The sequence below is a fragment of the Pelobates fuscus genome, chromosome 8 (genome assembly GCF_036172605.1).
Source record: "Pelobates fuscus isolate aPelFus1 chromosome 8, aPelFus1.pri, whole genome shotgun sequence".
Lineage (NCBI taxonomy): Eukaryota > Metazoa > Chordata > Amphibia > Anura > Pelobatidae > Pelobates > Pelobates fuscus.
The window spans coordinates 60,453,247-60,479,590 of NC_086324.1; the positions used below are offsets into that span (position 1 = coordinate 60,453,247).

The following is a 26,344-nucleotide window of genomic DNA, read 5'->3' on the forward strand; positions in this document are numbered from 1 at the left end:
GCAAAGCAGTAAAATAGCCAAGTCGGACAAATTTTTCAAAGCTATATTTTGGCCTTACTTCTGTGATTCCCTTCTCAGTTTTCCACAATTTCTGGTTAAGTGAATAAACCTTTCAGAGTTCAATAAACACACCTCATTGTATAAACTAAAAACTCCTCTTGTAGGTGTTATACATTTTATCATCAATATAAACATTACCTATGTGCAATGGCCTGGTGATACATGTAGTACATGTTGCAACAGAGTGCAAATTAATGTATTTTGCCCCGTAGCAGCATAATTATGTTTAATTTAACATAGTGTTATCGGAGGGATTCATAAGAGGTCCCTTTCTGCCAAGATTGGGTGTTCCCCTGCTAGTCATTCTTGTTTTAATGAACGATGGAAAGGGTGCAATATTATTCAGCCTATCAAGTTTGGCTTAGATCCCTCTTGTAGATTTATTGTTATTATTCAAGTGCTCTGGCATAAAAATTCTACTCTCTCACATTCACATGTTATCAAGAAATTTTACTTTCATATACTGGAAGATTGTACAAATTCCAACAAACCCTTTTACATAACTAGTGCCAATAAAAAATAAGCCAAGTGTTGAGTCTGTAAACAATATTCTAACACATTAGAGGGAGGTTCGCACGTGTGATTGAACTGGAGTAATCCCTGGTTCCAGACAAAATTGTGTCCACTTGCTTTTTTATTAAGACAGTAATATTTGGAGCTTACATCTCTTGTTTACCTATTGAATGTCAAGTACTCCAAAAGTTGGTTTTGGGAGAAAGAAAAAAAAAAATGACTGGAAATTTCAGAAAGTCTTCCAAATGATGTAGAAAGGGGAGGCCTTTCATGAAAATGGAGAAAAGCTGCTGGAGTCACATGTTCTGGGATTGTAACAAGCCCCTGGCACAAAAGTGAAGATGTGTCAGTATGTGCAGCGTTTCAAGCTGAAACACTGCATGTACAGATTTCTACAAGCAGAAGTGGTTATGGTGGTTGGAGTAGCCCTTTAATTTACCACAGATGTTAAATGCAATTATTTCACATGTAGGTGGTCAAAGCAGGCAGACAATTGTATTACTTATTGGATGTTTTCTTCTAACAAGCACCATAATTTATTGAAGAAAGAATTCTATTGTCCTACCTTCATGAGCACATACACAAAAACGGTTCTTACTTTTCTTTAGAAAGAATTCTGTAAATTAAATACAGATATAGGACAATAGAGAAACCACACTGCTTACACATCTGAGGGACACTTATTGTATATAAAAAAAAAATTTTTGTTTTGTTTTTTTAAAGCTGTAATCTGTAAAATTTAGAACCTACATGTTATAAATGTAGTCCCTAAGACCTCCAAAACTTGTTCTAGTGATTCAAAAAAAATTATAGGATACAATTTGCTTATATAACAATATTGCACTGCATCTATAAAGCAAGTGCTGGACACCTAACCATTGCGAAATTTGGCATCACCCCTTTTACCAACACCTACCCCTCTGGCATCCCTCATTCATGGGGTATTTTCCTTCTGAAAATATGCCAAAGTGAAAATATTGCTGTCAATGCCACAAGAATTAACAAAAGGTACTGAATCTGTTGTGTGTGTGTGTAAATATGTTCAAACACAGAAAATGTGCTGAAGATTTATTTTTGGCAATTGAGTAACAAACTTTGAATGCTGAAATAAAACATTTGTATGAACTACAAAGCAGAAGCATTATATGCGCTTATAGAAACCATATAAAAATGCAACTTTAGTAATGTGTTTTCTGAATGATTTGCCAAACGGTCTAGCAGTACTTTGCAGGAAGCATATACATAAAAATTATTGTGCAGACCAGGTTATGCTCGTACACAAGCTTCTTAATGCATTGTCATTAGCTAGCTAGAACTCTACGTCTTCCATGCAGTACACGGTAGTTGGCAGGGCCACCAATAGCAAACTTGACATCCATTATGAGTTTAATTAGCAAAACTTTCTACCCAAAAGAAATAATGTCTGGTGTACGAAATACTGTTCAATACTTTAATTGTCATATGAAGTAGCAAATGCGGAACCAAGGAACCAAAGTCCTGGTACTAAATGTATGTTCACAGAGGACCAATTGTATCTCTAGGTTGTGATACACAGTGGCTGAGAGTTGTATCAAAAACAATCCTTCATTCAGCTAAGATAAAAACATCACTCAGATACTTGAAAATAATTGAGCAATTAAATTGGCCGTTGCCATGGAGAACCTTTGTCTCATCGGTCATTGTGAAAATGATGTTTTAATTACTCTAGCATTGAGAAGTTGGCTTTCAACGTCTGTTTAATAGTAATACGACATAACGAATCATCTCCTTTGTGCAATACTGAAAGGTTTCTTCACAGACTCAAGGATTTCTGCACAGTTTGCCGAGCAATCTTGTTAAACTGCTCACGATCATCTCTCCACATTTTTGAGGCATCCACGTTTGCACCACTTTCATCATTCGGTTCTGAGGGCAAGACATTTTATGTTATGTTATCTTCATATATCAATTTATACACATTTTGGGAGACTTTTTTATGTTGAATGACTAAAACTGGCCAAAACAATTCCTTATAAAATGTAATTCTGAACTTGTGTAGCCATGTTGGGCAAATTAGCTCTCCTTAAAGGACCACTCTAGGCACCCAGACCACTTCAGCTTAATGACGTGGTCTGGGTGCCAGGTCCCTCTAGGATTAACCCTTTTTTTTATAAACATAGCAGTTTCAAATAAACTGCTATGTTTCTACTGAGGGTTAATCCAGCCTCCAGAGCCTCTAGTGGCTGTCTCATTGACAGCCGCTAGAGGCGCTTGCGTGCTTCTCACTGTGAAAATCACAGTGAGAAGACGCCACCGTCCATAGGAAAGCATTGTAAATGCTTTCCTATGTGACTGGCTGAATGCGCGCTCGGCTCCTGTTGCGCATGCGCATTCAGCCGAAGACTTCGCGAGGAAGGAGGAGAGGAGGAGGAGAGGAGGAGGAAAGCTCCCCGCCCGGCGCTGGAGAAAGGTAAGTGTTTAACCCCTTCCTCTCTCCAGAGCCCGGCGGGAGGGGGACCCTGAGGGTGGGGGCACCCTCAGGGCACTATAGTGCCAGGAAAACGAGTATGTTTTCCTGGCACTATAGTGGTTCTTTAAACTAGATTTAAAACAAATGCTCTGCTGTAAAACTACTTAAAAATAACAGAAATGAGAACAGAAATGCAGAAATGCAGTTTTTCAAAATACAATCAAATATTTCTACGGATTTCTTGGTACAGAGCAACTATTTAGAATGCAGGGGGGAGACGTTCTATAGCGCTATACAGACTATGGACACTTTAATAATGTGGTTTAGCGGGGAATTACACAACCTTTTTTTACATAAACAAGAGCAAAAAACAAAGAACAACTAAATTTAAAACAGATCATTACATTGCCATCCTTTTTTGCGTCACTTTATCTACTTGTGCTGATTTTATTGTATACGAAAGAATTTTAGAAAATGAGATATTTGCGCACCTGCCAGCATGCTTACGACAGACAGTAGGATCTTTTCCACACTCTGCACAGGACTCCACCTCTCTGCACTGCTCTCATATCCCATTGGATCATCCCCTGGAGCATGAAGAATGGAGATGCAGACCCTTCCATCTGGATATACTTGCAAAAGATGTGAGAAATCAATCATTTTGTACACAGGTTATCTTAGAGCATACCAACATCCCGATGTAATCACTTTATACCAAAGTAAGAAATCAAGTTAGCAAGATTCTAATAATATGCTTGTGTAGTTACTCAGTTATTCAATTGTTTTGATAGCCTTTCCGTGAATATTGACAGTTACTGTGCTTAGTTTGTAGAACTAAATTGTAAGCAAGACAAATTAAAAATTCTAAAATTATTAAATGAAAATTCAAGCACTTTTCAAGGCATTTTAAAAACAAATTATTAAAGGAACACTATAGGGTCAGGAACACAAACCTTTATTCCTGACCCAACAGTGTTAAATACACCATCTACCCACCCCTCCCCTAAATATAGCAAAATCTTACCTTTATTCCAGTCTGCTGGCTCTGCCTCCTTGGCTGACATTGTCAGAATTGATTATCTGAGCCAATCACAATGCTTTCACATAGGAAAGCATTAGATTGCCTGAGCATGTCAAGAAGGCAGATCAAGGGCAGAGCTAGCAAAAGCCAAACACAGCCCTGGTGAATCAGCATCTCTTCATAGATATGCACTGAATCAATGCATATCTATGAGGAAAGTTCAGTGTCTCCATGCACAGGGTGGAGGCACTGAATGTCAGGAAGCAACAGAGGAGTGACCAGTGGAGGTATCCCTAGGCTGTAATGTAAACACTGTCTTTTATCGCAAAAAAAAAAAAAAAACTAAAACTGTGTTTATTGTAAAACACCTGAAGGGACAGATTATATTCACCAGAACAAATACAATAAGCTGTAGTTAATAGTGTCCCTTTAAAATAAAATAAACAAACTACAAATAATCCAAGAGCTCTCACAGCTTTCAAAGAGGTTGGTGACTATAGCATGCATTTCAGCTGAACGTTTTCTACTGAAATATGTACAGCCCCATTTAGAGTCAATCATAAAAAAATATAGATCCCATTTGGTTTTATTTATTAAAAAAGTTTTAATTAAAAGGACACTCTGGGAACCAATACTACTTTAATGCATTTAATATGTTTAAGCCTCATTAATATGGTGTATTTTTTTGCATGCTCAAATCTTTATAGTTTTTGCATAAACTAAATACATGTTTTGCAGAATGCTGCACCTTAAGCCTGCCTCTATATAAAATGTTTTTTTTGTTTGTTTGTTTTTTTAAAGCATCCATTTATAGAACATTTAATGCGATTGGTTGAGATCATCAGTTCTGATGAGGTGAGCTGAGGAGGCGGGTTGGGGCAAGCGCCGGCAGAGTTTTAACAATTTTTTAGGGGGGCAAGGGATCTAGAGTGTTTATCACTATTGGGTCAGGAATACACTTTTGTATTCCTGACCCTCTAGTGTTCCTTTAAATAATTTTAAAGCTTGTCCAGAAACATTAAAGTGGAGCTGTCATGCCGAACCTCCCTTTCTCCTATTGTTTCCTCTTCTCTTCCACTCTCAGAATCTGTTCTTCTTTTCTTTATTACTAATCTTGTTTTCTTTAAAACATAAGACAAGTAGGGACTACTTTGACCTATGTATTTTTCCTGTGTCAAGGAGAATTCTCTGACACAGGACATGGAGCAGACTTAAACTCCTCTTTTGGTCAAAGAAAGCCAAGCGCAGGAAAAATACATAAGACAACGTAGTCTCTACTTCGTCTAATGATTTAAAGAAAACAACATCAGAAATAAAGAAAAGAAGAACAGATTCTGAGAGAGAAAGAGAAGAGGAAACAATAGGAGAAAGGTAAGTTCGACGTGACAGTGCCGCTTTAAATCATTCAAAACAAGGCCCAAGTTAGTGTGATAAAGCCTGGTGTGCAAAACAGTGCTTTATCAAATACTTACAGGAACATAGAGACAGATGCCACTGTCACTACACTGGCATAAGGTCAATGAAAAATACTTAACAGTTGGGGATGTGGGGGGGGGGGCTGGGGGGGGGACCCAAAATGAAGTGAGCACACAGCACAGTGGAAATAAAGGCTGCAATGCAAACATCAAAACAAATATACGTATGTGTGCATACTTACTGTTTGGATGAAACATTTCACAAGTAAACCTCATTTTTGGAGGGCTAAGTGGATAATCCAAAGGGAAGCTAAGTATTGCTGGAAATACTCCACACTCAAAACATGTATCTTCAGGACCCCTACAGCCAAAAGTAAAGAAAAATTGTAATTATCAATGAAAATAAAATATTACATATAACCATCTCTTTGTGAATTATTATGTATTGCACTTATTCAGTTAAACCTGTGGTTGCATGTCCCCATTAATGAAAAAGACCCTAAAGCAATACATGTTTAATTTATCATAAAGATAAATTATTTATTATTAAAATACTCACCTTAGCCCCAACACTGCCACTGCAGTCATGACAGACTGCTTCTATTCTACTCTGTTGGTCCTACTTCGGAACAGTTGTCCAAGCAGGAAAATTGTCTCCAATGAGCTCAGCATGTTTTCATTCTCATTGCACCGGTGACATAACGGACATCTTTCATTCCATTACAACAGTAAGTACAACTCCTCTCTGTTTGTGTCCCTCAAGGTTAAGTCCTTGGTCCCCCACTGTTCTCGATCTATACTGCATCCCTTGGTAAACTCATCAGCTCTTTTGGCTTCCAATATCATTTCAATGCGGACAACATGCAAATCTATCTGCCCTATACTTCTCTAATACCATCCTTACCTTTTGTGTCCCTTTACCCCACTCCCTCTAGCATGTAAGCTCATTGAGCAGGGCCCTCAACCCCTCTGTTCCTGTGTGTCCAACTTCTCTGGTTACAACTACATGTTTGTTCGTCCATCCACTGTAAAGTGCTGCTATAATAAAAATAATATTAATACAAAGCATACTCTTAATTTTCTGTGTCAGAGAGCAGGAGAACCATCAGCATGGCTCGTCTGATCTCATCATTACTCAATAGTGTCTTATACCATCACAACAGACTTTATTGACAGATGAATGCGCAACCATATTTATTTCTTAACATCTGTACATGTGTAAGGATTTATGCTTGCACAATGTATAGATAACTAATTTTATTTCCCATTAATATAAAGTATCTTGTAACATTTACACTTTCCCTTGCTTACCCTTACTCCATGGAACCACTAAATTTAATCCCCCCTTGGTTTGAAGCACCACTTATTCAGCTAAAAAACATACATGGTTTGAATGGCTGAAACCAGACTAAAGTGCATATTGCGATGCGTGGTGCACAACATCAGAATTTGTGCACATGCACTAGCTGTCTGTTACCTGCAGAGTCTCAAGTTTGGATAAGTAGTACTCTCCCTAAAAGAATTTAGATGGCAGGTGGTGTGGAGGAAAAATTATGCACAGAAAAAGGCAATATTTCCAAATTCACAGATAAAGCTATGTCTTGATGAAGTGAGCACATAATCAGTTTCAACATAACACCAACACTGTTTAAAATCTGTGAGACAGAAGGGTTACCCACTAAACCGGCACATGCATTATGTTGTTTAAATCGAGGAGGCGAGAGATGAAACTGGCTGTGCCAAGAACTGCGTCTAATACTGAAGACAGTAAAGCAGTGTTTGACCGCAATATGTACAGTACCTTGTTTGTGAGTGCGAATTTTATATTGAGCTCTTAAAGGGTTACTCCAAGCATTATACCACTAGCATTGGCTTGTCTCCTTAACTGTGCCCCCACTGGGCTCCGAGGCTCCCTGGTGATGTGCTTTCGGCTTCAGCAGAGCTGCATTACTGACCTCTTTCATACAAATATGCGGCGAACTGACATTACTGGCTAATTAGGACACCCCAATGATACAGCGGGAGGTGGAGTTACACCTCCAGCAGCAGAGAGGTTAAACTTCATATGTGCAGCATTTTATAGTGAAATACTGCACATATAGACCATAGGCACAATGACCACTTCAGGTCACTGAAGTGGTCAGGGTGCTTGGAGTAACCCTCAAAGGAACACTATAGTCACCTAAATTACTTTAGCTAAATAAAGCAGTTTTTGTGTAAAGATCATTCCCCTGCAATTTCACTGCTCAATTCACTGTAATTTAGGAGTTAAATCACTTTATTTCTGTTTATGCAGCCCTAGCCACACCTCCCCTGGCTATGATTGACAGAGCCTGCATGAAAAAAAAACTGGTTTCACTTTCAAACAGATGTAATTTACCTTAAATAATTTTATCTCAATCTCTAAATTGAACTTTAATCACATACAGGAGGCTCTTGCAGGGTCTAGCAAGCTATTAACATAGCAGGGGATAAGAAAATCTTAATTAAACAGAACGTGCAATAAAGAAAGCCTAAATAGGGCTCTCTATACAGGAAGTGTTTATGGAAGGCTGTGCAAGTCACATGCAGGGAGGTGTGACAAGGGTTCATAAACAAATGGATTTAACTCCTAAATGGCAGAGGATTGAGCAGTGAGGCTGCAGGGGCATGTTCTATACACCAAAACTGCTTCATTAAGCTAAAGTTGTTCAGGTGACTATAGTGTCCCTTTAAGCTAAAGTTGTTCAGGTGACTATAGTGTCCCTTTAATTCTTAATTCTGAAATTCATTGCATTATAACATTATGGGAGGCTATCGTTGAGCTTTTTTTGTAGTGGGAGGGCACCAGGGATCTGCTGCCACTATAAACACTACATCAGGCTTTGTGATGTAGTGAACACCCACAATACAAGTGACATTACTGCACTTTTTTTTTTTAATCTTTACTGCATTTTTTTTTTTTTAAACAAATATCTCTTCATGCATACACTATGGTAGTTTTGTGCTTATTCTATTTATAGGAGTGCGAAAATGGAAAAAAAAACATTAATCAGATCACACATATTCTGAGCATTTTGAAGAAGATACTCAGTATCCGTAATTACATGTATTTATATAGAGTGACATGTAGGCATACCGATCAGATCTAACATTTTTTCCCATTTCTGTTTCCTTTCTGCAGCTGCACTTTAAAGATTGATGACATTCAAATATTAAGTCTTTGTTAGATGTTCACCACCACATACAGCCTTATGAGACCAATAAAATGATGAAAAGAAGTTATAGCAGAAAACAAAATATTCTCAGGATGGAGTTTCTTCCAAATCTCACATTATTTGCTTATCTTTTTAAACAAAAAAATAAGTAAAGGCAGATGAGACGTTATTATGAAACACCAGTATTAGATGATCTAACTCTTCTTCTAGGGAGAGCTGAACATCCTAGTGAGAAAAAAGGGCTCTAATCCCTGAAAGAGAAACAAGTAACTTGGAATTGTGTTGCAGAGGAAGAATTAAGCAAGTATAAACTTGCTGTACTCCACTGTTTTTACAATAAAGATGATTTTAACTCCCAGTGTCCTCCTAATGATCTCCAATATAAGCGTTATGGAAGGAAAAAGGATTGGAAGCTGGATTAGTACACAATAGTAAATACAAACTGTAATGTAGCAAAAGAACACAAGGACTAAGCCAATATTAAGAATCCTCAAGAGCAAGTGTAAAACTTGATATAATGCAATTGTAGCTTCATTTAGTCACAAGACACATTGTTTAGAACACATACAAGGTTTCCATATACCAGGCTGGCCAAGCTTCATGTCTGTAAGAGCTTCATGTTAAAATTAGAAACATTCAAGAGCCGCAATTAAATTTGTTGGAGTATTCAACAGAACCAAATATTGTCTCATTCCAAATATTGTCCAATATGCCTCATTCCCTCCCCAGTCGGCCCTCCCTTTATTCCATGTATCTTCTTTCCCTGCAGCCCCTCGATTCACATGTTTCATTTCCCCCAGCCCCTCCATTCACATATCCCATTTCCCCCAGCCCCTCCATTCACGCGTCTCATTCCACGCGTCTGAGCCGAACAAAAAGTACTGAATTGCATCTTAACACGAGTGGACAAACTATACCCAGTCTGTAGTTTCAGTAGCGAATGGCTGTTTGAACGGCGAATGTAGCAACACGAGAACACAGGAGGAGAGGTAAGGATTGTGGGAAAATGTATTTCACCACAGGAAATGGAGAGGTATTAAGCTCCTCCTTGGGTCAAAGCTGGTAAAGCGTAGAAAAAAATACATAAGACAAAGTAGTTCCAACTTTGTCTTGTGTTTTAATGAAAACTAAATCAGAAAGGAAGAAAAGAAGAACAGATCATGAGAGAGGAAGAGAAGAGGAATTGGGGAAAGGTAAGTTCGGCATGACAGTGCCGCTTTAAGCAAGCATAAAAATTAAAAATCCTGGGAAATGATAGATCTCGTGTATTTTCCATCTTCACTTTCACATGAGCACAGCTTTAAATTAGCATGTGAGTCAAAAACCGTACATCACCAGGAGTCCAGGTGTGTGTTTACAGTACATACTACAAGCAGCTTAGCAGAGCAGTCTGACATAATACAGAACCAAGGGAAGGGTTGGGAAACTCTTGCTAATAATGTAATTTACACTTTCAGTTATGAAACACTCACTTCAAAGACTTTGTCTGCAATATTTACTCCTTTTCTCCCTGTTCAGGATTTATTGGGGGAAAAAAAACAAAACAGAAAAAAAAACAGTACAAAACAGTATAGAAAAAAAAAAAAAAATCAAAGCATGCTCTAATGGCAAGGTCACGGCGCTCCTCTTAATAGGAAGGGTGTGCAGGGCTATAATTGAACAATCTGCCTGCAAGGCATGTCTTAAAGGCTGCACATCATACAGGAGGCAGGCAGCTGTCTGACAGAGCTGGCACAGTCTTTTAAGAGGACAGAGCTTTCAGATCATAACCCATCATCAGAGATTAGCTTTTTCCACCACAATGTAGGGCCAGTCTCTGCCGAGAGTAAGGTATATAATTATTATACTGATCACATAGCTATAAGTGCTATAAGTAGTGTTACCATACTCGCCATGTTTTCAGGGACACATATCACGTATATGTATTGATGGGCAGGTCATGAAAAGGTTAGCCCTGTAGTATGAAGAATTCAGGTGTATAAGATTCAGTAATTAGGCAATGATCCTGCAGGGCAAGCCTTTTCATAAATATAATAAAAGTATGTGTGTCCATAAAAACCTGGTGGATATGGTAACCCTAGCCATTAGGAATATAAGAAGATCTCAAACTACTGTATATATATATTTATATATAAAATAAATAAATTTTATATAAAATAAATAAAAAAATAAAACAAATAATAGTTTCCATTAAGGTACAAATGACATGTAATTATTTAAAAACTAGAGGTACAGAAGATCACTCTGTTCCAACTATCAATTAAAGGATCACTAGTGTCAGGAAAACAAACTTGTTTTCCTGACATTATACAACCCTTAGGTGTCCGTTCCCCCCCCCCCCCCCTTAGGGCCCCCCTCCGTTGGCGCTGAAGGGGGTTAAAACCCCTTCAGTTACTTACCTTAATCCAGCACCGGGCTCCCTTGGCGCTGGGAACCTCTCCTCCTCCGACGTCAGCTCCCGAGTGGAACGGAATGCGCATGTGCGGCAAAAGCCACGCGCACATTCAAGCAGTCCATAGGAAAGCTTTTCTCAATGCTTTCCTATGGATGTTCAGCACGCAGGATGTGATTTTTGCATTCAGCGCCGCAGAAGCGCCTCTAGCGGCTATCAGGAAGACAGCCACTAGAGGCTGGATTAACCCTGAAATGTAAACATAGCAGTTTCTCTGAAAGTGCTATGTTTACATCTGAAGGGTTTAAACCTGGGGGACCTGGCACCCAGACCACTTCATTGAGCTGAAGTGGTCTGGGTGACTATAGTGTCCCTTTAATAGCAAATTAGTTAATGGAAATAAACGGGTGGGCAGGACCTGACTGAGCTGCAGCACTTCATTTGAGCCTTGTGTGTAATGCAACATTTTAATCTCACTTTGGACTATCAGTGGCACTATAACAATTTGGGGTCACTAGGTAATCTTGTTGATCTGAGGTGCAATCAGTCTGGAAGCACCCGTAAGCGAATTTGGTGGATTTACACGCATGGCATGTGTGTGGCCTACCGGGTGAAGCAAGTGCAGGACAGGCGGCCGATCTCCCCAGCCATACTAAGCTCTGCTTTTGAAGCATTTTAACAGACCCATGTAAATCCTTCACCAGGAGTGAGTAGCCCAAAAGGATTAGTGTAAATGCTCATCTGGCTGGTGGCTACCCTTGGGCTTGGAGTCTTCGCGGCTACAGAACTTTTGGCCTACCTGTCAAGAAGCAAATGCCTGCGATCCACACAGGCATTGGGTTAATCTGGATTGTGCACAGGACTGCTCTGCTGCAAATTACTTACTGGCCAAGTTAGATTTTAAGTTGCAATGTCTCAAGCCTATGCGGTAGTTGCTGGCCCGTGTACCCCGAGAGGTCCCTTATTATACAACGCTGGTTTCATTTCAAGTACTGCAGGTTTAATTTAGGAGTACAAGCAGGGTCATGGCTAAGATAAGGTGACAATATTATTCAGCTAATCATCAAGTAGCTAAGCTGTGTTGTATATTATGCCTGTAGAATAATAATCCTGTCTCATAAGTTTGTTCTATAAAACTCTTAAGATCCATGTATACTTGGTCTAGTAGGATTATTTTTTCATTGTTCATCCATGCATACCAAGCACGTTTTGATGACTACTGATGCATATCCAGCCTGATTCCCTATATCTTGTCTTATAGCTTGTTTTATTAAAAAAAAAAAAGGGTGCAGCTTACCATGACATGCAGTTTTATGTTTTCCATACAATTCTCACGTTTCTGTCATATGCCATTGCTTACCTGTGTTTGTACCACTGCACAACAAAAATAAAGAATGTCGAAAAAATAAAGTATTAATAGCTCACTAGGTTTTCAAGATCTTACAAGCTAGTAAACTTTGTTTTGTTTTTAACTTTTAAACAAATACGCACATTTCTAAATGTAATCCCTTCAGGACCGGCCTGTTTTGGCCATGTTGTACATTAAGGACCAGGGCTCTTAACACTTTTGTGGTGTTTGTGTTTAGCTGTAATTTTCCTCTCTCTCATTTACTGTTCCCATACAAGTTATATATTGTTTTTTTCAGGACAAAAAGGGCTTTCTTCACATACCATTATTTGTATCATTTCATATAATTTACTTTAAAAAGAATAATAAAATATGGTGAAAAATTTAAAAATTTTGAAGTTTTTTGACTTTTGCTTGAAAAATCTTTTACTTACCTACGAAAGCTAATGAAAAAAACTGCTAAATAGATTCAAAATGTTGTCCTGAGTTTAAAAACACCCAGTGTTTACGTGCTTTTTTTTTGGAAGTTATAGGGCTATAAGTACAAATAGGAAATTGCGGTTTTAAAATATATATTGTGACATTGTAACATTTATCTGTCATAAATCTCTGAATCACACTCCACATGTACATAATTTTTTTATTTTTTTTTAAAGTAGACATCCCAGGGTATTCAATATGGGGTATGTCCAGTCTTTATTAGTAGCCACTTAGTCACAAACACTGGCCAAAGTTAGCGTTCATATTTGTTTGTGTGTGAAAAAAGTAGAAAACTAAATTCAACGCTAATTTTGGCCAGTGTTTGTGACTAAGTGGCTACTAAAAAAAGACTGGACATACCCCATTTGCAATACCTTGGGTTGTCTTCTTTTGCAAATAGTATGCCATCATGGGGGGTAATTCTCATTCCTGGGCTACCATACGCTCTCAAAGGCATCATAACCAACCTGGCAATTTTCTATGTAAAGATATTTGACCCTTATATTTGACCCTGTAACTTTCAAAAAAGCTATAAAACCTGTACATAGGGGGTACTGTTATACTCGAGAGACTTTGCTGAACACAAATAATAGGGTTTCAAAACAGTAAAATGTATTACAACAATGATTTCAGTGAAAGTGCAGTTTGTGTGCGAAAAATAATAAAAAGTCACTTTCACTGACAATATCATCGCTGTGATATGTTTTACTGTTTTGAAACCCTATTATTTGTGTCCAGCAAAGTCTCTCGAGTATAACAGTACCCCCCATGTTATATGACTAATATTTGTGTTCAGCGAAGTCTCCTGAGTTAAACAGTACCCCCCATGTACAGGTTTTAGGGTGTCATAGAAAGTTACAGGGTTAAAGGGACACTATAGTCACCTGAACAACTACAGCTTAATGTAGTTGTTCAGGTGAGATCTATAGCTCCCTGCAGGCAATCTAATGTAAACACTGTATTTTCAGAGAAAATACAGTGTTTACATTGATTGATAGGAATACCTCCAGTGGCCATCATGTATGGCCCTAAAAAGGCCATGTACACGTCAGACGTATTAAAATACGTCTGACTTGTGCAGGAGAGAGAAGGCACTGTGTGCGCGCCTTCTCTCTCCTGCCTGTCAGCAGAGGAGAGGGGGCGGGCAAAGACCGCGAGCTGAGCTGTCATCCCTATGAAGTATGTGCGCATGTGCGGCAAAGCCTAGAATGCGCACAAGGGAGCAATGACTCTTCCAAATGGAAGCGTCTGATTGCTCCCGCCCACCTATTTCGGCATTTTAACGAAATAGGGGGCGCGGCTTCACAAGGCTGCCGGCGCTGGAACGAGGTGAGTAAAAAGGGCTGCCAGGAGTGTCCCTTTAAATACAGTGCTAGCAAATTAAATTCTCTGGACTTTCGGCCTGGGTTGCCAGGCAGGTCCCTCAAATTGCAATCAATAAAATTACTTAATTATGTAAAAATATTACATAAATACGCATGTAGAATTTAAATATATATGCATATTTATATATTTGAAGTCTATGTGTATATTTATGAAATTATTTATGTAATTTTGTATATGATATATATATTTCGTATTATTTTGATTTATTTATATATACATAGATGTATATATAATTTAATTCTAAGTGTATTTTGAGATATACCGTATATACTCTAGTATAAGCAGAGTTTTTCAGCACATTTTTGTGCTGAAAAACCCCAACTCGGCTTATACTCGAGTCAGTGTCTGTATTATGGCAATTTACATTGCCATAATACAGACAGGGGGCTGTGGGGGCTGCAGAGCGTTTACTTACCTCTCCTGCAGCTCCTGTCAGCTCCCTCCTGCTCCGCGCCGGTCCGTTCAGCACCTCTTTCAGCTCCCAGTGTAAGTCTCGCGAGAGCTGCAGGGTCATAGTGCGGCTCTCGCGAGACTTACACTGGGAGCTGACAGAGGTGCTGAACGGACCGGCGCGGAGGAGAAGGGAGCTGACAGGAGCTGACGGAGAGGTAAGTAAACTCTCTGCCAGCCCCCCTCTTACACAGTGCCCATCCACTGGACCACCAGGGAGTGAGAGCCCCCCTCCCTGCCATGTATCAAGCAGGGAGGGGGGACGGAAAAAAAAATTAAACATTTAAATAATAATACAATTAAAATAAATTAATATTTTAATAATAATAATTTTAAAAAATGATTAAAATAATTAAAAAATAATAATAAAAATGCCCACCCCCCACCAAGGCTCTGCAACACACACACTCACACTGCATTCATTTTATACACACACTGTAAATAAATATTAAATTAATATAAAAATTTTTAGGATCTAATTTTATTTAGAAATTTACCAGTAGCTGCTGCATTTCCCACCCTAGTCTTATACTCGAGTCAATAAGTTTTCCAGTTTTTTGGGGGTAAAATTAGGGGCCTCGGCTTATACTCTAGTATATACGGTATATATATATTAATATCAAAATACACTTAGCATGACATATCTATGATATATATATATATTCCGTCATGATTCCCTTTTATTTCAGAAGTTGAAAGCAATTATAAGGCTGTCCTGGGGGCAGGACAGCACATATTCACTCGCTAACAAACCATCTTTGTAAAAGCTTCCAGTTAGCAGAGGAACAGTAGCATATAATCCACTTGTCCTGCACCACCTTTATGAGAAAACTGATATATTTTAGTTTTTAATGAATTTAATAAGGGATTGTTTCCTAAAAAGACTGCACAGAGAAATTCTAGTGACACCTAAAAACAGACTAGCTCCATTTTTATCTTTACTTACAATGCTGCAGCTATTTTTATTTATTTATTTAGGTAATTTACTTTTTGAACAGTGTAACATTTCTTTGCAGAAACATCATTATCCATTGGGGAGAAAAAACAACAACACATTTTATTACTTTTGCAATTTATTTTATAGTATAACTACATTTATAACAGTCATATTTGAGCAATAACATCTTTGTTCCAAGAAACAGTAAAAAGGCCATTATGATCAACTCACATGATTAGGGCCTCCCATTCAAAAAAGTTCTCCTCATTAATGGGCCCTATAAAAGAACGCAGGGCATTTATTAGTGGAAAATTTGTGAGACACAAAGGAACGCTGTACACATCTAAACAAAGCAGCATTTACAGCAATACAGGATGTAACTGCCCAGAAGAACCACTGGAGCCAACGTGTCTGCCCCCCTCCCAAAAAAACAAACAAAACAAAAAGCTTTATAATTGATGCTGTTGGCTGTATTTTAAAATTTCCATATTTTGTAGATTCACAAGACCTATTTCCTTCATGTTCAGGATAATCTACACAGTGATGACACATCTTCAAACTGTATGTTTTGGAGACTATATTCCCCATAATACTCAGCCTACATCTTTACGAATATTGCCCATAAACGTGCGCTGACAATGTCAGTCATTAATGGCTTACCCATTCCGTGTTTAAAAAGGGAACGGGAAATCTGTAAATTAAAATGAAGCCAAGCTGTTGTGAGTTTTTGGAGCTGTTTTTACATAAAGAAGACTTCAGAAAACAGCAGGGATGGGACACTCTTTCAGCAAAGTGTTGCTTTGTCTTGAGTTCTCATGTGACTTCTGTTGTTAAGAGGGCACTAATAATAGCCAACAGATTCCAGTGATTGGTGTAATTAGACCTCATTTAAGCAAATTTCCATACCTTAAAGGGACTCTATAGTCAACATATAAAAGCAAGAAAGACAGGTCCCCCAGCCTTCCTTCTTGCTTTTATATGAACTTTCATTGATTAAAAATTATTTTCGGAGCGTTTTTATATTAAAAACGTACCTCCGTTTCAGCGCCGAGCTCCCAGCCATGCCGCGCCCCCTTTTTCGTCAAAATGACGAAATCGCGGGGCCCAATAGGACGCTTCTCTGAGAGAAGCGTCATCGCGATGTGGTGCGCATGCGCGGCTTCGCGCTGCCCCAATCGCGTTCTTCATAGAGCGGCATTGACAGCCGCCCTATGAAGAACCTGAGCGCTTTACCGCACATGTGCGCGGAATGCGCGTTCGCGAGCTGAGCTGTCTGACTGACAGCTCAGCTCGCTTTCTAAAATTATCAATAAGGAGGGGGACCTACTGTCCCCCCCGGCCCCCACCCCTGTGCGGCGGGTGGGGGCCCTAAAATTCACAATAAGGGGGGGGGCCTACTGTCCCCCCCGGCCCCCACCCCTGAGCGGCGGGTGGGGGCCCTAAAATTCACAATGGGGGGGAGACCTACTGTCCCCCCCGGCCCCCACCCCTGTGCGGCGGGTGGGGGCCCTAAAATTCATAATAAGGGGGGGGGACTTATTGTCCCCCCCGGCCCCCACCCCTGAGCGGTGGGTGGGGGCCCTAAATACAAAGTTAACCCTTTCCCCCCCCCCCCCCCCCCAAAAAAAAAAATATCTCCCTACCTACCTGGATTATTTTTTTTGCGCTCGGGTTTTTTTTTTTTTTTTTTAATTGCGTCGGTTATTATGGCTTTTTATTTGGCCTTTTTTGGGGCTGAAGAAAGAAGATTTTAGAAGAAAGAAAACATCGAATGGTAAGTTGTTGTTTTTATCTCATTTTTTTACAGGTTTTTAGTTAAAGGTCCCCCCCTCATTATTTTTAGGGTGAGGGGGGTAGGTAGGGAGATATTTTTTTGGGGGGGGGGGGAAGGGTTAACTAGGGTCCCCCTCCCTTTGTATTTAGGGCCCCCACCCACCGCTCAGGGGTGGGGGCCGGGGGGGACAATAAGTCCGCCCCCCAATGTGAGTTTTAGGGCCCGCACCCGCCCAGGGGTGGGGGCCGGGGGGGGGACAGTAGGTCCCGTCCCCCCCCTATTGTGAATAGGAAGTCCCTCTGGTGGCCGTCTGATTGACTGCAACAAGAGGTGTTCCAAGCTTCCAATGTAAACCCTGCATCTCAGAAAATACAGTGCTTACAAGAAAAAGGCTCCGGGTAGCTGTAGCACTCACCTAAACAACCTCATTAAGCTGAAGTTGTTCAGGTGACTATAGTGTCCCTTTAAGGTTAATCAGATAGAATTATAGTTTGTGGATGAGATCTACACATTTTCGCAACACCCTTTATAAACTTCTACTTCAAACCACTTTTATTGTAGAGTATATTTTAAAAAATAATTTTTAGATGGAAAAACATTGGAAACCTATATAACCATGAAACAAATCAAACACTAACTAGCTTTATAACAAAAGTAATATTAAATATCCAACAGGTGAAGTCATTATAGAGATAAATAGGCAACATCTCTCAAAGGTAGGACGAGGGACTTACCTGCTACAATCCCCTCTGGCGGGTTCAGTGTCAGCTCTGAAATACAGACAAGACAATAAATCAGCTTTAGACAAAAAAAAAAAAAACAACTCATGGCAATAGGATTATATTTGCTATATTTCTGCAGATTTTTCCATTCTCAGTCCGTTTATTTTTTGGATATTGTACAGTTATTTTAAAGACAAAACATAATATAGTCTTGCAGACTATTTTGGAACCGCTAAGTGTTTTGCAATACCATAAAAAAATAATAATCTAATAATCTGAGTACAAAACATAAAAACTAATCTGGAGTACACTTGAAAAAAATGTATGGACAGCATACTGTTATGGTAATTACAGAAAGCATATTGGAAAGAAGAATGAAACACATAAGTGGTTGCCAGTATAAGAAACGCCATGAAAAGGAAACAAAAAAAAAAAAAAAAAAAAAAACTACTTGTCCAGTTTTGTTTTGTGGGGTGTGGGGGAGGGGGATGCACCTCATCGCCCACTTCCAATATAAATTGTTGGGATCAATAAAAAAAAAAAAAAAAAAAAAAAAATGATTTACAGCTGTATGTTTTCCCACATGCTCTATTCAGTAAAGGCGTGTACGAGAAACATATATTCTCCTACAAATGTAACGTGCCTAGGTGATATATTCTCCTACAAATGTAACGTGCCTAGGTGATATATTCTCCTACAAATGTAACGTGTCTAGGTGAGCCCCATTCATAATTTTCTTTTTCAGAAATCTCCAGGTTTTTGAGATGCTGCACTGCTTCCACTGCAATCATTAAAAGAGTTCCGTCACTTCCTGGTCTTTGAAGAAAGCAGGACATTTTGGGGAACTGGTTGAAAATGAGAGAGAAATGCATATATCTCTCTTCTTATAGTATTCTGTTAAAGCGCAATACATATCTTACAACAAAGGTTTAACCTGGTGTTTGTCAGGATGTTAAATGTTTTTAATTTTAAAAATAAAAAACATGAGCTCCAAAGTACATTGCAAATAGCTTGTTACAACCACTTAATTTATCAAAAATTAAACCTGCGATCCAAACAGCAACTGTTCATTTCAGTTTAAAATCCAGAGTGAAAAGGCTCCTAATAAATGTTATTTCTGGCTTTAAAAACTGAGCTATTTTATATGCATTGCCTGCAGTTACTGTTATGACAGACATAGTGTTTCAAAACATGGCTTTTATTACTGGGCTTAAAAATATAGAATGGCCAGAACCTTCATTAATCTTCAATACCCCAGTGCCCTCGCCCCATACACATACATGTAACTAGATTATTTTTATTTCTAAGTGCTTTGCAACATACATAAGGATTTGAACTGACTTATTTTTATAGCTATTTTCACTAAATACAAAGCTGGTACACAATATTGAGAGTTAAAAGACTAAAGCCTACTCCTTTTACCCACATCCCATTTATAATTACCATTTTTTGAAGTTGGACCTTGTTTACATCCATTAAGATGAGTGGATGGGTTATGTGTTCTTGTGGTTTCTGGGCTTCAAACCTTTAATCTGCACCTTTGAAGTTTGAAGATGGCGTGACTTAATCGTCACAAGAATGGACAGCCAGATAAACACACAGGACAAGCGGTACAGTCAACTGTTTGTCAACCAGCTTCAGGACACGAGTGTCAGACCTGTGAATCAGAGGGTACTGTAATTCCTGGCTGGGCATTCAGAAAATGTAATTTTCTGTATTCCAGATGGGAATTCTTTAGATTTAAAGCAGCAGTCCGTGACAGCCAGTGAAAAGACGGCTGACACAAAATTAGCAACTGTCTGAGTCAACCTTTAATTATATGGGTCTTTGTAAAACTCAATATTGCGCAAAAAAACTAAAAAACACATAAACAGAGAGCTTAACCAATTCACTGCTTAAATATGAAGTAGTGTAAGCATAATATGCTAAATCGGGAGTAGGCAACCTTTTAGCAGCACTGTGCCGAAATAAGATTGCGATGTCCCGTAGCGTGCCAGACCTATTTTTTTAAATTAAAGTGTGTATGTTGCTCTATTCTGCTTGTGTTCGTTATACTGCAGTTGCTTTGTATCATTGAATTTGTATGAGCTGTTATATTGTATGTGTTCATGAGTAGTTTGTGGTACCGTGTATGATACCTATGAATGTGGGCTGTGTAGTGAGGCTGCTTGTGGAATTGTTTGTGTGTATGTATGTCACATTGTGTATTTGGTAGTGTGTGTATGTGTGGGGTTGTTTGGGGTATTGCATGTGAGAGGCTGCATGAATGTGGATTGTCAGTGGTGTTGAGTTTATGCGGATTGTGTGTTGTGTTTCTGTGTGGACTGTTCGTATTATTTGTATGAGGGGAGGGTTATTCTGCAGCTCTGTGTATATATCTAGCAGTGTTGGTGGCATCACGTCCTTTACAGACAAGATTGAACAGCTAATGAAAGAATTCTCCCCACCTTGCCCCTCTCATTCTTAACCACACCTAGGTCATGCCTTTCCTACACTTTAAACCTTCTCCCAGGCTACTGAAGAGATGGCTGCTCTTCTTCTTTCCTCTCGACCCACCACTTGCCTGCTTGATCCTGTCCCATCTCACCTTATCAGATCTCTCTCCTCTTGTCTTTTGCCTTCCTTAACACACATCTTAAATTGCTCTCTCTATTTTGGTGTTGTCCCTGCTGCCCTTAAACATGCTACTGTAGTACCCTTCTTTAAAAAACACATTTCTTGACCGGTCCTCCCCTTCTAACTATCATCCCATATCCCTGCTCCCTTTTTCCTCAAAGCTTCTGGAAAGACTTGTCTTTACCTGTCCGACTTGCTTCCTCAATTCCAACTCTCTCCTTGACCCTCTTCAGTCTGGCTTCCGCCCACTCTACTGAGACTTCTCTTATTAAAGTCACTAACGACTTAATTGCAGTTAAGTCCAAATGGCACTACTCTATACTAATTCTTCTTGACGTCTCTGCTGCCTTTGACACTGTTGACCATGTTCACCTTCTCCAAACTCTTCAATCTCTCTGTGACACTGTCCTCTCTTGGTTTTTCTCCTCTCTCTCCCAACATTAATTCAGTGTCTCCTTTTCTAATAAGAGATTGAGTTTTAAAAAGCGGGAGGACATCCAGTCAGAGTTGGTTTGGCTCTAGCAGCCTTGAGTGCCGTGCAGAGACACCTCGAGTGCCGTACATGGCACACATGCCATAGGTTGTCTATCCCTGTGCTAATTTATGGTATATGTTAGTTTCAGCAATTTACGGCAGGTGTACAGATTCAAGAATCGCCATGCTATTCCCCACTGCTCTGAACAGATTACCTACAAGGGTGCTAATCTATTTGTGTATTGGAGTTTACAGGGACACCATAGTAACCAAAACAACTTTAGCTTAATTAAGCAGTTTTGCTGTATAGATCATGCTCTTATAGTCTTATTGCTCAATTCTCTGCCATTTACAAGTTAGATTACTTTATGCAGCCCTAGTCACATCACACCAAACACTTCCTGTAAAGAGACATCTAATGTTTACACTTCCTTAATTTCAAACGGTTTAATTTCAAATGTCTTCTCTCCTGCTCTATGTTATTAGAGTTCAAATAACAGAATAGGAGATAAAAACTTTTAAAGTGAGTTACATCTGAAAATGATGCCATTTTGTTTTCATGCAGACTGTGTCAATCAAAGCCAGGAAATATGCATCTAGTGCAGCATTAACAGAAGATTTATTAATAGCAAAAAACAGCAATCCATGAGCTGGAGACAGCCTACATTTAACTCTGCTTCAACCTGAGCGTTACTGACGCAAGACAAACAATCTGAGCCCGAGACGCTGTTGCGGCCTACCCGGGTGTGAAAGTGTGGGAGAGGCAGCCGTTCTACCCGCTTGAGCACCCACTGGAACAAGCTGACACAGTACGGGATCCCGTTCCTCCCCCCGCCGGTGGGGGTTATCCCAGCCCCATCAACATAGCTACACTCACCGGTCACTGGTGGACCTGCTGCCCAGCACAGGCTCATGCTGCAGTACAATTCTCACCCACTCAAATCAACCCAAGATGGCAGATGCCAAGCCTCTCACCACGCCACGAGGCTTGACAGTGAGAAGATGCTCTTGCCTCGCATTCAGCCGATGACGGAAGAAGAGTGAAGAGAGTCTCCAGCGCCGAGGGAGCCCGGCGCTGGAAAAGAGGTAAGCGATTAACCCCTTCCTCCCCCCTCAGCGCCACGGGAGTGGGACCCTGAGGGTGGGGGCACCCTCAGGGCACTATAGTGGTCCTTTAATGTGCAAAATGAATATTTTTGAAGTTTATAAACCTCTATTTCTCTCTCTGGATTCCTTTTTCACATAACACGAACAAAAATCTCATAGGATTTTTATCAATCGAAGAGATGAATTTAGCACCTTAGGTAGGGAAGAGTGACAAGTCACGGACAGAGGCCATGTCACTGCATGGTGTATTGCCTCCAAGTGTTTTCGGATATAGCAGTCTAATTAGAGAAGTTCTACCTCTACTTGAAAGTAGCCTATTCATAAACTCAATGAATTCAAAATGTCTTGTTAAACCCTGTTAATCCACTGGCATGATGATTCTTTGTGATCTTAAAGCCTCAAATCCCCTCTTTTCTGATCTCATCCTCCTACAGTCAAGTTCGGAGTAAGACAGGACTAAGGGGCACGGTATGATGATGATAAGTTAAGTTTAAAGATGTGTCATTGTTCAACAACAACAAAATATTAACATACCAAGGAATGGCTACAAAAGAAGTCACTGGAGGAAAAACCTTTAAAAATAAGTCTCTCAAATGTATCAGGTTTTTCGCAACGACAGAGCAAAAACTGTTCTCGAAAACTTATAATCAAGACACATACAGTCAGACTTCTATGGAGTATACTGTACCTTAATAGAGACAATGTGTGGCAGAATACACTCCAAGCACTATAACCACTGTAACATTTCTGCAGCAAGAGATTTGGGTTTGCTGTCTTTATTAGTTGGGCATCAGTTTTCTAGTTTCTATCAAACCTGTCACATACTGCCACTGCCAAGAAAAGGCAATAGGTTTACTCACAGTTAATAAATTAAAGCTTATGCAGCTTAACCCCTTAAGGACCAAACTTCTGGAATAAAATGGAATCATGACGTGTCACACACGTCATGTGTCCTTAAGGGGTTAAAAGGGACTCTCCACGCAGCCGAATTTACTCACCTGGTTCCAGCGCCAGGAGCCTCGTGAAGCCGCGCCCCCTATTTCGTCAAAATGACGAAATAGGCGGGCGCGAGCAGGGAGCAATCAGACGCTTCCATTTGGAAGCGTCATTGCTCCCTTGTGCGCATGCGCGGCTTCGCCACACATGCGCACATACTTCAGAGGGCGGCATTCATGCCGCCCTGTGAAGTCCTGAGCTCACTACCGCGCATGTGCGCGGCTGTGAGCTGAGCAACAGCTCAGCTTGCGGTCTTTGCCCGCCCCCCTCCTCTGCTGACAGGCTGGAGAGAGAAGGCGCGCACACAGTGCCTTCTCTCTCCTGCACACGTCAGACGTATTTTAATACGTCTGACGTGTACAGGGCCTTTTTAGGGCCCTGCATGATAGGAAGTCCCTCTGGTGGCCGTCTGAGTGGCGGCCACTGGAGGTATTCCTATCAATCAATGTAAACACTGTATTTTCTCTGAAAATACAGTGTTTACCTTAGATTGCCTGCAAGGAGCTATAGATCATACCTGAACAACTCCATTAAGCTGTAGTTGTTCAGGTGACTTTAGTGTCCCTTTAATGTAGTGGTATTGGTGTCTAAACTGTTGATGCAAACTTTTCAATGTAAATGCTGCCTTTTCAGAGGAAGGCAGTGTTTACATTGGTGGTTAGTAATATCTCCAGTGGCAATCACTCAAGCAGCCACTAGTTGTGCTTTCTAGTCCGCGCTCAGTATCTCCACGCTCTGCATGGAGACGGTGAACTTTTCCCATAGAGATACTGACTGACGCAATGCATGCGCAATAGTCTCCCGATGCTTTCCTATGGGAAAGCTTTGGATAGGCCAAGATCATCAAGACTGATGGAGATGGAGGCAATTATATATGCCACATCAGGACTACAGTGTTAGAAATACATGTTTGTATTCCTGACACTATAGTGTTCCTTTAATCTAACAATGTGGGATTGTCATTTATTGTGGTTTTTGTTTCCTATTTTGCTGTTATTGTGCATGTATTTTCAGTTTGTGTACTGCAGTATTTTTGCTGGACTCCGGGTCCCAGACCAGTTCAAACCTGCTCTGTCTGAGGTTTTCTCTGTTATACCCCTTTTCCATTATTTTTCTGTTATACCCCTTTTTCCATTGTCCCGGCTTTAAGCTTCTGATTCGGTTCCCCCTCTGCCTGACCTTTATTTCTGCTGGACTGTTCTGTTTTTCTTCTATTTACCCTCCTGTTGTCTCCCCTTCTGTTTTGGGGCTCCTGGTGAACCCGGGCCGTTTGTGGCGCCATTTGGCACGCTTTTTCGCGCCCATCCGACTTGGGTTTGGCAGTTTTATTGTACCAACGCCAGGTGCTTTCGTTTAGTGACAGTGTTCGGTTTGCGAACGCTATTTCGCGTTTGCGGACTTTTACCCAAACGCTTGACTTTTTTTGCCTGTTCGCATATTTTGCCTTAGTGGATGCGTCCTAACCGCGAATGCATTTCGTTCACGAGTCGAACGCGTTTGTTCAGCAGTAATTTTTGCCGTGTTCGTGTGGTTTGTTGCCTCCTGCGAGTCTTGCGAGCTGTGGGGACTGTGTGCTTCCTTCCGGTCATTCTCCCCCCCCCCCTTCTGTGTCTTTGCCTGCCCGGTGTAGTTACTGTCTCCAGGTGGGGCGCCCAAGAGGGCTCTTTGCAAAGCCGAACATACCTCCCACTCTGCCTCCAGAACACCTATAACTTGGGTACCTTTGGTCGCCCCAGAGGGCGTGTCTCAATCACGCAAGTGTGTCTTTCCGCATCAGGCAGAACGTCCCAGGCCTTTAGTGCTTAACAGAGTGTGTGACACCCCAGATGTAGACCCTAAGTTGACCCAGTTTTTGGCTAAGTTGGGTTGGAACCCATGTAAGGGCTGGACTCGGCACTTAAGATTGTGCCAAGACAAACACCTCAATGTATTTGGCCCCCGTGCGATATTATTTGACTTAACGGAAGACGCCAGAGCTGAGAACCGTATGGTGGACCCGGAGGAACTCCGTGATTGGGTCCAGAGAGCGATTTGCATTGCCAGGAGTGTTAATCCACTTTCTTCCCATCACAGGGATGGCCGTAGCAGTCAAGCGGTTTCCGCGGACTAGCAGGAGCAGAACGCCCATACGGTGAGTTTACATACACCTAGAGTTTCTTCTCCTGTTTGTGTAGGGGGCAGACTAATTTTTTCCTAGCTTGGTCAGCAGTAACCTCAGACACATGGGTGCTAGTCACGGTGCAAGTTTTCATATGGACCTTGTAAGCATGCCTTACGATATTCCACCTCCTCGACCGTTTAGTTTCTCCCTCGGTGACCGCAAGTTGATCGACGAGGAATCGCAGCCCTCTGCGACAAGCAGGCAATCGAACTGGCTGCCCTAGACCCTGCAGGGGTCATAAACACTATTCCTGGGGGAAAGGAAAGGCGGACAAATGCGTCCTGTCATCAATTTGCGCCCACTCAATGCAATGGTACGCTACCGCCATTTCAAGATGGAGGGCATCCATCTTCTGAGGGACCTACCCCTCCCCAGACACTGGTTGGCGAAACTAGATTTGAAAAATGCGTATCGGACGGTCCCGGTTGTCGTACCTTCTCGAGATCTACTTCGCACCCGACATTGGTTCATCGTCAACTGGGACAAGACCTGCCTGACCCCATCCAGACGCATGGAATTCTGGGTTTCCGTGTGGATTCGGAGGGAGAATCGTTGAGCCTGCCAACTGCTAAGATATGGACAATTCGCAAAGAATTGCGCAAGGCGCTTCTCCGTCCACGGATCACCTAGTGTCATTTAGCACGTCTCATCGGACTGCTAGCCTAGTCTATCCAGGCGGTGTTCTTCGCTCCTCTCCCCTACGTGGCTCTCAAGAGGTTAAGATAGCTCATCTACGAGAGGGCGCATCTTACGCAGACTTGTGTACCCTGGATAGCGTACCAAGAGACGCACTACAGTGTTGGGTCCTCAATCTGTCTGCGTGGCACGGCAGGACGATCTTTGGCT

The 26,344-nt window shown here is 40.8% G+C and overlaps 1 protein-coding gene across 1 annotated transcript in view; it reads right to left on the reverse strand.

The window, feature by feature from the left end:
• Positions 1–1,628: 1,628 nt before the first annotated feature.
• Positions 1,629–26,344, reverse strand: part of UBE2G2 (ubiquitin conjugating enzyme E2 G2) — a 44,365-nt gene continuing 19,649 nt past the window's right edge. Inside the window, exons 2-6 of the mRNA XM_063429911.1 lie at positions 18,157–18,192; positions 15,880–15,925; positions 5,701–5,819; positions 3,514–3,654; positions 1,629–2,478 (exon numbers count right to left, since the gene is read on the reverse strand). Of these exons, the coding sequence (XP_063285981.1) occupies positions 2,366–2,478; positions 3,514–3,654; positions 5,701–5,819; positions 15,880–15,925; positions 18,157–18,192 (455 nt within the window). The 3' untranslated portion in view covers positions 1,629–2,365. The remainder of the gene's footprint in view (positions 2,479–3,513; positions 3,655–5,700; positions 5,820–15,879; positions 15,926–18,156; positions 18,193–26,344) is intronic.